General features: G+C 52.3%; 1 protein-coding gene across 7 annotated transcripts in view; it reads left to right on the top strand.

The window, feature by feature from the left end:
* Positions 1 to 13,642, top strand: part of CHD6 (chromodomain helicase DNA binding protein 6) — a 199,280-nt gene that overhangs the window by 141,716 nt on the left and 43,922 nt on the right. For all 7 annotated transcript variants that reach the window (XM_054045371.1, XM_054045374.1, XM_054045373.1 and 4 more), the window contains 2 exons: positions 191 to 370; positions 2,551 to 2,661. In XM_054045371.1, the coding sequence (XP_053901346.1) occupies positions 191 to 370; positions 2,551 to 2,661 (291 nt within the window). The remainder of the gene's footprint in view (positions 1 to 190; positions 371 to 2,550; positions 2,662 to 13,642) is intronic.

Here is a 13,642-nt window from a genome sequence, read left to right as displayed (position 1 = left end):
AGCTCCACAGGCACCATCTGCAGGGATGGGTGCTGTGGTTCCAGTTAGCACCATGGCTCTGGGGCTGTTAGATGCCTCTGCCTTCAAGGGCTGGCTCGGGGAGGGAGCCTCCGTCCCCCATGCCTGCACTCCCAGGCCAGCCCCGGCTCTCGGGCAGCTAGCACAGTGCTGACATCTGTATCTTCTGCAGGTGCAGCAGCTCTCAAAGATGGAGGTCGAGGACTTGCTACGGAAAGGAGCGTATGGGGCTTTAATGGACGAGGAAGATGAAGGCTCCAAGTTCTGTGAGGAAGATATCGATCAGATCCTGCAGCGCAGAACCCAAACGATCACTATCCAGTCGGAGGGGAAGGGCTCCACCTTTGCTAAGGTGCCGCACGTGCTGCCTGGGGGGCTGCCTGCCTGCTTTGGATGGGCGAGGCCGGGGTGCACTGGGCAGATGGGACACAGACTTCGTTTCCCTGCTCTTGGCTTGGCCTGTTGCTTTCTGAGCTCCCCTGTGTGTGTCAGTGCAGCCTGCGTCCCACCCCTGCTGAGCCATTGCCCTGCACGGACTCACTGGTACTCCAAAGGCAGGCTGAGGTCATGAGCTGAGTCCAGGTGGTACAGAAAGCGGGGCAGCGCGGGAGGGCGCCGGATGGGAACACCAACCAGAGTAGGAGGGAATGCCGGCCGGCCTGTGGCAGCGAGCAGTGGCCATGTGAGCAGCTCAGCTTGGCTTCTGTCCAGTTCACCCAGGATGGATGTCTCTTGTGGAGCCTTTCCCAGGCTTTTGCGTTCCTCACGGTGTCTGGACGATCCATGCTGTGCGGGGGAGAAGGGATAAAGAAGGGATTCTCAAACTGGTGGTCGGGACCCCTCGGGGTCGTGGGGTTATTACATGGGGGGTCGCGAGCTGTCAGCCTCCACCCCAAAGCCCGCTTTGCATCCAGCATTTATAATGGTGTTAAATATATTAAAAAGTGTTTTTAATTTATAAAGGGGGTCACACTTGAAGGCTTGCTATGTGAAAGGGGTCACCAGTACAAACGTTTGAGAACCACTGGGTTAGAGTGAGACGGGGGTTCTGTTCTCAGCTCTGGAAGAGATCCCTTCCCCCACCTCAGGAACCTCCAGGAGATGCTGCTCAGTTCTGAGGAGATCCCTTGTACTCTGCAGATTTGCTCACTCACCATCAGTTTATTTATTTAGCGTGTGCATAGTCGTCTAGCCACGCGATGGCATCTCCAGTGCTGTGATACAATTCTAGGCCACTGCTGAACCTAGTCAGCAAGCGCAGTCCTCGACAGTGTGCGTGATCGTCTGCCTTGCACCGCAACTGCACAATGGGCTGTCACAAAGGCCCCAGCAATACTGATTGGTTGCACAGAGACCTTGCCCGGTCCAGAACCTGTTCAACAGGGACCATTGGAGGCCCCATGGCCCTGGGGAGGGAGCTGGAGTCTGCTCCTTCTAGTGATTGCCAGCTGCATCCCAATGGCAGGGCCGGCTGTGTGTTCCCCCCGCCCCCCTGCTAGATCCATTGTCATGGATCCCTCAGGGCTGAGCCAGGCCTGCGCCCTCTGTTGTGAGGAGGAAGTGTGAGAAGGAAAGAGCTGAGCTTCTCTCACAGATCCCAGAGGAATTTGCAGGGTTGGCCTTATCCTGGGGGCCTGAGCACATTTATCCAAAGTCTGTCCAGCCCCTGCCCCATGGAACCCCTACTGCCATGTGCGCAGCGTCTGTGGGTTTGTCTGCCCCATGGAACCTCTACTGCTATCTGCGCAGCGTCAGTGGGTCTGTCTGCCCCATGGAACTCCTGCTGCCATCTTCACAACACGTGTGGGTCTGTCTGCCCCATGGAACCCCTGCTGCCATCTGCACAACACGTATGGGTCTGTCCGCCCCATGGAACCCCTGCTGCCATGTGTGCAGCATCTGTGGGTCTCTCCGCCCCATGGAACCCCTGCTGCCAGAGCAGCAGCGCACTCATGCTTGATAGCCGGGGTTGCAAGCAGTCTGGAGGTGCAGGGCCGTTATTCTTGCCGTGCTGCCCTCCCTGTGCCTCTGGAGCAGAGACACTAGCTCAATGTCCATTCTTGGACCCCAGTGGCCTAATTCTGCCTCCTCCCTCCTGCTGCATAGGACCTGACTCTGGGGGATGTCGCCCTGAAGCACAGGGGCAATGGCTGGCTCTGCTGTGCGCTCCCATCACTGGGCAGGGAGAGTGCAGCGCACCGTACATCAGTGGCATCAGAGCTCAGCTGTAACCACCTGCTGAGGTGCCTGCTATAGAGGAGCCATGAAAGCAGTACTGCATTGCCAGCCTTGGGAGCACAATCTGGGCACTGCTGGATTGGGTGGGGCTGTCCCACCTCTTATCCATTGCCAGGGCTGAATTTCCAGGGGGCTGGAAACAATCCTGGCTCCTGACCCCCCTTAGCAAATGAAGAGGTGGCTGGTAGTGATCCCTTCTCCGTACAGACAGGGGGCAGGTGGGAGCACACAGCCTCTCTTGCTGTTGCTGAGGATGGATTGCAGACTGTTAACTGGCTCTTCCTTCACCCCCAGGCCAGCTTTGTCGCTTCAGGGAACAGAACCGACATTTCCTTGGATGACCCCAACTTCTGGCAGAAGTGGGCTAAGATAGCAGAGCTGGACACAGATGCGAAGAATGAAAAGGTAGAGTACTGCCTGAAAACGGGCAGCCATGCTCCTCCATGGACATGCACGCTCCTCCACACGCTCGCATGCTCCTCTGTGCATCCGCACACTCCTCCACGCTCCTCTGGATGGCCGCACATGCACACGTCTCCATTGCTAACAAAACCAGCTGCAGGCTGTGTGGATCCTAAGCCCTCCCCCTTAGACAGGACAGGTGTGCTGCAGTGCTGCGCTCCCAGGGCTGCAGTCGGTGCAAGTGCAGAGCCCAAGTGTCCAGTAGCTCGTTGCCAGGGGACATTGTGAAGGCCAAAACTATAACAGAGTTAAAAAAAGAATGAGATAAGTTCATGGAGGACAGGTCCATCAATGGCTATTGGTCAAGATGGTCAGGGATGCAACCCCATGCTCTGGGTGTCCCTAAGCCTCTGACTGCCAGAAGCTGGGAATGGACAACAGGGGATCACTTAATAATTGCCCTGTTCTGTTCATTCCCTCTGAAGCATCATTGGCCACTGTCCGAAAACAGGATACTGGGCTAGATGGACCCTTAGTCTGACCCAGTCTGGCAGTTCTTACGGTCATGCCCATCCAAGAAAGCCTTGCCCTGGAGGGAGCACATGGGTCCCCAGCTGCATTTGTCGCCTGGTGCTGTGTACTTGGGTTCTCCTGGCTCCGCTGCCATGCGGGTGATGGACTGTGGCTGGCTGCAGCTCCCAGCACTCAGGAAGACACGTGTTTTAGCACAGCCTGGGGCCCTGTCCATCTGCCCTGGGGCCCTTCTTGACCCAGCAACCCTGGAGGTGGATTCGGCCCCTCTAGTTCTGTGGGGAGGAGGGGTGGGCGCCATGTCATAGTGGGGCTGGCCAGGTGGCTTTGCACCAGGGATCCTGGCTATTTTATTCACTTAAGCCTCAGAGTGCTAAGAGGTGCTCACTCCTCCTCAGCGCCTGGCTGAGTGCTGGAACACAGGGTGACCCCCACAGGTGGCATCGCAGGCATGCCCCTCCCTCCTGCTGTGAGCTCCCACGCCAGCTCCTGCCATGGCCCCATCCCTTCACTTATTCCTGGGCCATGGGCCAGGTAGGGAGCAGTGGGTGGGCAGGGGCAGGGGGTTGCCATAACAAGGACAGGCTGCTCTGTGTACAAGACAGTACCTAGCCAGGGTTCTCATGGGAGCAGCTCTCTCTGCACCACTGACCTCGTTAGTACAGTAACTCCTCACTTAACGTTGTAGTTATGTTCCTGAAAAATGCGACTTTAAGCAAAACGATGTTAAGCGAATCCAATTTCCCCATAAGATATAATGTAAATGCGGGGGTTAGATTCCAGGGAATTCTTTTTCACCAGACAAAAGACTATATATATATACACACACACACACACACACACGGTATAAGTTTTAAACAAATAATTTAATACTGGTACACAGAGATGATGATTGTGAAGCTTGGTTGAGGTGGTGGAGTCAGAGGGTGGGATATTTCGCAGGTAATGCCTTACTGCTAAATGATGAACTAGCATTTGGCTGAGCCCTCAAGGGTTAATTCATTGTTAATGTAGCCTCACACTCTACAAGGCAGCAGGCATGGAGGGAGGGGAGAGAGCATAGCAGACAGAGACAGAGACACACACCCTGTGTGTCAGAGAGAGAGAGATGTACATTTCCCCTTTAAGTAGCTAACCCCAATCTTAAGTACACTGCCTTGTTAATTAGATCAGCTTGCTGAGACTCAGCTGCTGCCTGGAAGCTCCCTCCGTCCTGAACCCTCTCGTGTGTCCCCCCTATGGAAATGGGGTAAGCGGGTCCCCCCTTCCCCCTGTACAGCAAGCAGGAGTCTCTGGGAGTAGCTCCAAGGCAGAGGGCAGGAGCAGCACATGGCAGTGGGGGGGAGAGACAGCTGAATGGCAATTGTTAGCCTGCTGGGCAGCTGCAGCACAGGGAACTTAGGGGAGCGGGGAGCTGATACGGGGGCTGCCGATCCACCCTGGTTCCAAGCCCCCACCAGCTAGCTGCAACGGGCTGCTCTTCCTGCAAGCAGTGGACAATGCAGGCGGCTGCCAAACAACGTTAGAAGGGAGCATTGCACCACTTTAAACGAGCATGTTCCCTAATTGATCAGCAACATAACAACGAAACAACGTTAACCAGGACGACTTTAAGTGAGGAGTTACTGTACTCGGGGCTCTCATTGCCCCACCAGCAGGACTGAGCATTTACCAGGAGTCACCGAAGCCGCTGCCTGGCCCTGATCCCTCCGCGGCTGAGGTGCTAACCCCAGACCTCCAGCAGTCTTTTTTCTATCATTTAGTGTATGCATTAAACCAGAAATCCAGCTGAATGGTGATTAGGCGACTCTGTGGGGAGCGGCTCTCATCAGAGAGGCCAGGGTGCCAGGGGTCTATTGTGCCTCACGCAGCCCTGTTTAATTCCAAAGCAGTGTACTTATCCCTTCGGGCCCAGGCTATTCTTAATGTGCTGCTTGCCCATCCCAGTGGCCACACGGAGGAATTTTAAAAGGCTGTTGCTAACCAGGAGCTGCCACGTGTGGCTTGCTGGCTGTGGAAGGCCCTGGCAGCCTGAGCTGCATCCAGAGGCCATGTCCCTGGTTAATAGGGAGGGAATCCTGTGGAAATATGGGTCTGTGTGTGAGATGCAGTATACGTGCTCTGCTCGAGGGGCATCACTGCAAGCCAGCACTGCTATTGCTGCAGGCCAAAAGTCCTCATGGCTCACCCTAGCATAGTGGTCTCCAACCTTTTTGCGCACAAGATCATTTTTTGAATTTAAGTACAACCCAGGATCTGCCCTGTCCTGTCCCCAAAGCCCCACCCCACTCATTCCACCCCCCCCCTTCTTTTGCTCGCTCTCCCCCCACACACACACTTTCACTGGGCTGGGGCAGAGGGTGGAGGTTTGGGAGGATGTGCAGGCTCTGGGCTGGGGTCGAGGGGTTTGGAGTGTGGGAGGGGCTCCGGGCTGAGCCTGGGGCAGAGGTTGGGGTACAGGAGGGGGTGTGGGGTGCTGGCTCTGGGAGCAGGGTCAGGGCTGGGACGGGGGGTTGGGGTGCAGGAGGGGGTGTGGGGTGCTGGCTCTGGGAGCAGGGTCAGGGCTGGGACGGGGGGTTGGGGTGCAGGAGGGGGTTCAGGATGCAGGAGGGGGTATGGGTTGCTGGCTCTGGGAGGGGGCTTAGCACTGGGGGTTGGGGTCTGGGCTCCCGCCAGGCAGCATTACCTCAGGCGGCTCCCAGTCCGCAGTGCAGCAGGGCTAATTCAGGCTCCCTGCCTGCCTCAGCCCCATGCCACTCCCAGTAGGGGCCAACATGCCCCTGCAACCTTGGGGGGGGGTTACATGGCTCCACGCACTGCCCCTCTCTGCAGGCACCACCCACCGCAGCTCCCATTGGCCGCAGTTCCACGTTCCCGGCCAATGGGAGCTGCAGGTATGGTGTTTGCAGGCAGGAGCAGCATATGGAGACCCCTCTCTTCCCTCTACTCCGCCTGGGGCTGTGGGAGTGTGCTGGCCACTTCTGGGGGCGGTGTGGGGCCGGGCAGGCAGGGAGCCTGCCTTAGTGACAGCCCTGCTGCACCACCGGACTTTTAGCGGCCAGAGATCGCGATCGGCTGGGAAAGTGTCCAGGACAATCTACAGGTTAGTGACCACTGCCCTAGCATGTCCATGGGGGAGGGGCTGGTGATTTATACATCAGCTTTGTAAAAGGGAATGGAAGAATTATACTTAAATTCCTTGGTTTGCATCTGTTTGACCCAAATTCCTTCTCTTCCCTTCCCTATATGTGCACACGTTTACACACACATGTACACACGCCCACTTGTACACACACTTTGGTCCTGCAGAAGTTGGACCTGGTTAGGCTGCAGTCGTTGCTGTCCGAGCATGGTGTAGTGAGAGGAGCCCTGTACCTCGGAGCCTATTGCATTGACAGGGCAGAATTTGGGGACACTTTCCTGCTGAAAGGAAGCTTCTGTGGGTGAGCTGATGTCGTGCTAGGGGGTTTGCAAGGTGACAGCAGCAGCACAGCGTCTTCCTCTCCTGGTCTGTTTTTGTGAATGAAAGTGACTAATAATTCCCGTGAGGAGAGGGTTACTTAATTAACTTTAAAGTGCCTGGGGAGTGCAGTGGAGTCAGGGTGCATGACATATTGCTATGGGGGCGGAGGTTGGAATCCCCAGGCTGTAGGATTCACGCTGTTCTGATCATGCCTGTGTTGCCCCGTAAAGCCTGTGTATATTGGTGCCCTCTGCTTGGCTTTGTATTGTCTGGGTTTGTTTCCAAGAGAGCACTGGTCAGGCCCAACCGTTGGGCTTTGTCTGCTAAAAGAAAAACCCCTCTATTGAACCTAATATGAACAGAAACCTCATTGGTAAAACAACGGGGACATTGCTGTGAATTAAAAATGTTGGCTGGAGATGTTTGCAATCCAACATCACAGCATTGAGCTAGTGCAGGGGAACTGGGAAGTGAAACTGACTAGCCTGTTGCTGTTGTCCAAGATAAGAGAAATGCAGACAGTAAATGCACAGCCAGGGAATCCTCTCAGCTGTCCTGCGCTTGGGTGGGTCACTGGGATAACTGAGTGTTTGCAAGTGGTTCTGCTTTGGCTGCTGCCGTGCTGCCCACACCTGTAAACTGCCCTTTACCCAGCAGTAATAGTGGGTAAATATGGCAGCTGGAGTACCCTGAGAGGCCAGGCTATTTCCTGACACTTGCTAGTCGGCCTTTTCTCCAGCAGCAGAGTCTCAGGAATGTTCCTTTGGGAACATCTCCTAGCCAGTACCAGCCACCCCAGCCCCAGCTCCCTGTGGCACCTGCCTGCCCCGTCTGTGGTAGAAGATGTTTCTAGAAGAGAAAAATTAAACACAAAGAATGAGGGCTTTGCCTGCTTGGAAGAAGGAGTGAACAGATGGAGTCTAGTCCTCTGATTCTGCTCTCGGAGTGTGTCCTGCCGGGCCTGCATGCTTAGCAAAACAGCTGGGCCTCTCCCAGCTTTCTTTGGCAAGTGCAAACTTCTGTGCAGCCAGCTTCAGTGCCTCCTGAGGGGTTCTGGCTTCTGAAATTCCAGCTAGGGCAGCAGCAGCAGATGGGCTTAGATGGTAGCAAAGGGGAGGCTTAATGGGCAACATTTCACAGAAGCTCTTCAGATTTCACTGTTCTAACAGGAAAAGAGGTGTGTGTGACTGTGTGCCTGTGTGTATGTGTCTGTGTGCCTGACTGTGTGTCTGCGTGCCTGACTTTTTGTGTGCTTGACTGTGTGTGTGTGTGTGTATCTGTGTCTGTGTGAGACTCTGTGCGCCTGACTCTGACTTTGTGTTACTGAGAGATGGGATTCAGCAGGACCAGCAACTAATATGGGTATGGTGTGACTCCAGTTGGTGCGGGGTGCTTTTGTGCTGTTGTATCCTACACCTTCGTGCATCTTTCCATCGTCTGATTCTCTTGTCACAGCCCTATCCCTCCACCCCCTCTACAAGTAAATTATTCCTCCATGAAGCACAACATTTACCCCACCATTTGTGTTGCCTGGGAGTGGTGGGGCATGAGTCAGAGATGAGTCAGCTACTACGCGTAAGTAGTTTTGTAGCTGTTGGGCCTAATTTTCACCTGTGGTATCTCAGGCACTATTTTGTGCTTGCAAATGATTGTCATTCCCCAGCCCTGCCACGCATACACACACTCATTCTTCATGGAATGCTGGTCCCGATGTGTATTCCACACATGGGAACGCATGCGTGCCATGCGCCCGAGTCCGGAAATTCTTCCAAGCAGTGTCTGTTGGCCTGCTCCATAGATCTCCTCGTGCTCCCAACTAAGGGTATAAGAGACAGTGCAGGCCGACACCTCTCCAGTTCCTTCTTACTACCACCTGGCCTGAGTCGGAATTCTGTGTCTTCTCCTCCTGCAGCTGTTACAACACCTGTAAAGACATTTGTAAATTACTATTTTTCTTAGCTTACTAGTTAGTTAAAGTATCAGAGGAGTAGCCGTGTTAGTCTGGATCTGTAAAAAGCGACAAACGTATTGGAGCATAAGCTTTCTTGGGTGCTTATGCTCTGATATGTCTGTTAGTCTATAAGGTGCCACAGGACTCTTTGTCGCTAGTTAGTTAAAGTTCATAGTAAGTGTGGTTTTTTTCCTCAGTTGGGGAATCCTTCCCCAGGTTTGGGACTATGCCCACGTTTCAAGAATTGCATGCCTTGCCAGTTCTCCTTCTCTATCAGCAGCGAACATCAACGGTGAGGCACCTATCCCTGCAAAGTGCTGTATCTTATCGCTCCTTCCCTCCCAGGAACCGAGGAGCTCGTGAGCTTCGCCTGAGGAAGTACCTGATGGAGAAGGCTGTGAGGCCCCTCTCCGATCTGGGCCAGGGAGACCCCTGTATATAGGCCTCAACTTATGAGCAGTGCTCCTCCAAGCACGTGCCTAGGAGCGGAGCCTCCAGTACCTAAGCCCAAAGACTCCTCTTCAGGGGCTTCCCTTGAGAGTAGAGGGCACTCATGGGCATAAGGAGAGAGATGTGCTCCCTCCCTGAGCTTGTCCAGGTCAGGTGAGGCTTAAAACAAACAGAACCTAAGGACCAGCTCAGCTAAAGACCCCCAGGTTGGAGGGCAAAGTGTGGAAGAAAAAGACCCCCAGTTCTGTCGGCTACCTCAGTACCAAAGTGTAAGGACCAACATTCACTGGTTCCATCTGCGAATGCTGGTCTGGATCCATCATCTCTACCTCCTAGCTTTTCAGCTGTGGGCACACTGGGTCCGTTGGACTTGGCCTCTGGAACTCCTTGGACACTGGGGCGTATAGAGACTTACATAACATTACAGGATATTTTCCTCGCTTCTCCAAAGTCTCTCCTTCTCTCCCGCCCAGCCCTCTTAAGGGATATTGCACCAGAGGAGGAGTCTGTGTCGGTGTCTCAGGAGCTATCTCACCTCCACCCCTCTGGCAGGAGCACTCCAGTACCGATGGCCCAGCCACTACCAGTGGAGCAGTTTTCGGACTCGGGTGTGTTGGAGGTGGTAGCTGCTCCATTATCTCCCTGGAGACAGTCGAGCCCTGACAGACAGTCTAAGTGTCACGCTTACTACTTCTCAGGGTATGACCTCCTGAGGCACCTCTGGTACCGATTTCCTTGAGGTCCCCCACAACCAATCGATGCCCTTCTTCTGGCTTTGTTGGGGGCCGTGGATCCGTATGCTAAGCATCTGGGCCCTTCTCAAGAATCGTACTGCACCTCTCCCGCCTGCCAGCTGGATCTGTCACTGTACGAGGAGGAATAAGTTGACCCAGATCCGCAGATAGTGACAGTTCTGATGGGTGTCTCTTCATCATCCCTGGATGAAGTGGTCACTTTTTCCTCTCTGTCTCTGCTGGATGACAATGGGCAGTACCATGAGCTACTGCAAAGAGTTGCCAGTGACCTCCAGATCCCACTGGAGGAAGCCCAGGACCCTCAACACCAGCTTCTGGATATTTTGAAACCTCAGGGACCAAGCAAGATGGCCCTCCTGGTTAATGAAGCCAGCCTAGAACCAGCCACAGTGTATGACTCAATCCAGCATCTTGTACCCCTACTCTGAAGACAGCTGAGAGGAGATATTTCATTCCCACTAAGGGAGCTGAATTTTTGTTCTCCCACCTTGCCTGCATCTCACTGGTACAGGTAGCTACAGAAAGAGCGTGGTACACTATCAAAGGATCACCCCAACAGACAACTGCTCTAAGAGACTGGATCCCCTTGGAAGAAAGGTCTTCTCCTCCAAGGCCTGCAATTTCATGTTGCTAACTACCAAGCTCTGTTAGTGAAATATGACTTCAATAACTATTCCGGACTTGCGAATTTCATAGATAAGCTTCCCACAGAGGATAGAGCCCAATGTCGGTCCTTTATAAATGAGGGAAAGCTAATGGCAAAAACAGCTTTCCAGGCCATAGTGGAAGTAGTGGATACAGCTGCCAGAATCTGGCCTCTGGCTTAGTCAGGAGGAGGAATTCTTGGCTGCAATCATCAGGGTTTCCTAGGGAGGTCCAGAACGCCATCTAGCACTTCCCCTTTGATGAATCAAATCTCTTCAGTGAGAGAACAGATGAGTCATAGAATCATAGAATCGTAGGACTGGAAGGGACCTCGAGAGGTCACTTAATCCAGTCCCTTGCACTTAGGGCAGAACTAAGTATTATGTAGACCATCCATGATAGGTGTTTGTCTAACTGCATTCATTAAAGGACACTCCGTGTTCCCTGGAAATTTACTCTCCAGCTCCCTGAAGGAAACACTAGAGACAGCCTTTTAGGCCAAGGCCACCCCCTCCTCATGCAATTTATTATTATCACCTGGCAGAGGTCAGGTCAGCAACAGAGTTTCTCATAAAACTTCTGGTAGCTCTAGGTGTTGCAAAAATAGAAAAAGGTCTGTTTTGTTACCCACAAGGATGATAAACTTTATAGGAGCAACATTGGACTTGGTTTCAGTGAGAGCATTTCTCCCCGCAGACAGGTTTCACATAATGAGCAATCTGGTTTCACGCATTACCTGCAAACCAAGAACTACAGTGCACATGTCCCTTTCACTGTTAGGCCACATGCCCACACATATTTACGTGACACTGTTCACCAGGCTTCACTTGCGATACCTACAAGCTTGGATCCACTCGATCTATCCACCAAACAAGGACCACATCAACTGGAGTTACTGCCCACCTCGCCTGGTGGTAGAACCCGAAAAAGGTCATGGTAGGTGTTGCCTTCAACCTGACCACCCTCAAAGCCACCATTGTGATTGATGCCTCCCTTCTAGGTTGGGGCGTTCACCTGAATAACTACACTGCTCAGGAAACCTGGATCCCACGAGAGGCCAGGCTACGTATAAACGTAGGAGAAGTGTGGGTAGTCTGCCTTGCATGCAAAGCTTTCCTTCTGGTAATTCGCTCCTTCCATATACAGGTGATGTCAGACAATATCACCACCATGATGCAAACAGGGCAGATCAAGGTCTCGTCCCCTCTCCTTGGAAACTGACTCTCTCTGTCTCTCTATTGCACGTATGGCATCTGCAAAGCAACATTCTATAGATGCAGTTGTAGATCTATAAGCCATTTCAAGGCCTTCTCTGTGACATGGATATCATCCAATTCACCTTTGAATCCAGATTTGGGACACTGTGTTATGATGTGTTTGATGTTTGGATGCTCTCACTGCAGTCACGCAAAGGTGAGTCTTTGATTTTCCACTTGTACATCAAGTAGCCACATCTTCTGTGGTTTATTCAAATGCAGTTCAGTGTGGTCCAAAGTATCTGTGGCAGGACAAAACTGGGAGGGCATTTTGTTGTGTCAGCAATAATGTGCTTGTTTGGAATGGTAGATAAGGTCCAGACACTTCACCATTCCCTGCCCAGATCCAGAGACATGAGATGGTCACGTGTGGTCCAAAGTGGTTTTCACAATTTCAGGCATTGTTGGGGTATGTTATCCATAACCTGCCAGATGGGAAGTTCTGGGTAGTCTGGTGTGTTTAAGTTCTCATGCTGTGGCTATATCTCAATGGATAGCTGGGGATTCGGTGTTTGCTAATACAAAAAGCCACAGTAGAGGTGTTGATTTTAAAGGTCCCATGATGAATTGCATGGTCTAATTCAGCTGCCTATCCACAAGTTGGGTATGGCAGCTTTTTGTCCTCATCGGTGTACAGTACTCTGCAACTGAGTACACCAAGGCCAAGGCCGATGTTTGTAGCACTGAGGCAGTTGATCTCCAGCTTGTTCCTGCTAACTTTCGAATTAAGTTGATGCAAGTCTTTGCTTTGGAGGCTACTGTCTTGAGGTGGTCATGCAAGGTCAGTGTGTGGTCAAGAATGATGCCAAAATATGTTGGCTTTGGGTCTTAATACACAGTTTCACCACAAAACTCAACAGAGTGTTTTGTGCGATTCTCTTGTCAAGGTGGAAAGTAGAGACTACCAATTTGCCCGAATTTGGTCTCAAATGCCACTTTTCGAAGTACTCCTCCGTGATCTTAAGGTCGGATGTAAGGGTCACTTCAGGTTCTTTAAAGCTATGAGCCTGAGTTGTAAGTGCCATATCATCAGCATACTCAAAATTCTGCACTATCATTTCAGGTATATCGCTCACATATGCATTGAAGAAGGTTGGAGCAAGTACAGAGCCTTGTGGTAGCCCATTATTTAAAGTGTGCAGCTTGCTGGTTTGCCTCTGAGGTATACGAACATCCTTTGGCCACTAAGCATGGTGTTCGGTAGCCTGAGAATCCACACACGGGTTCACTTTGGCCAGTTTCAGTAGCAGACCATCCTTCTAGACTACGTCACGTGCTGCTGACAGATCAATGAAAGCATTACCAATCTTGAGTTTTTGTTGGAATTCAGCCTTAATGTTTGTAGTGAAAGCCAGGACCTGGTCACAGCAACTTCTGTGCGGTCGAAAACCAGCTTGCTTCTTGGGTAGGCTACTGTCCACTGTGGACCCGATTTGGTTCACAATCATACGCTCCATCACCTTGTAGGTGGTGCTCAAGAGAGACTGGCCTAGAACTAGAAGGGTGATCCACAGGTTTCCCAGACTTTAGGAGTGCAATGACCTTGGCTTCTTGCTACACACAGGGAATTTCAATGGTCTCCAAAATGTAGGTGAAGAACTTCTCACCCATTTCCATGCCAGTGAACTCAGGTTATATAGGGACTCAGGACAGACACTGTCTTTTCCCACTGCTTTGCCCAATTTCATGGCTGCAATGACTGCATCAATCTCCTTATTTGTGAACAGTCCAGACCATTGAGATGATGGAATGCATGTGGACATCACCTGCCAGAGTTAAAGCTGGAACCCATCAAACTTTGAGACTGGTGCATCTGGAATCACATCATGATGCAGGCCACTTACCTTCCAGGTATCCACAGCTCCAAACTGAGCAGTCACTTCTCGATGGACCATGCGTGGGAGATGAACAATTCAGTCCTAAGCGAGATATT

This window comes from Malaclemys terrapin, chromosome 12 (genome assembly GCF_027887155.1).
Source record: "Malaclemys terrapin pileata isolate rMalTer1 chromosome 12, rMalTer1.hap1, whole genome shotgun sequence".
Lineage (NCBI taxonomy): Eukaryota > Metazoa > Chordata > Testudines > Emydidae > Malaclemys > Malaclemys terrapin.
Note: the sequence above shows the minus strand (reverse complement) of the source record. Positions and strands in the feature narration are given on the sequence as shown.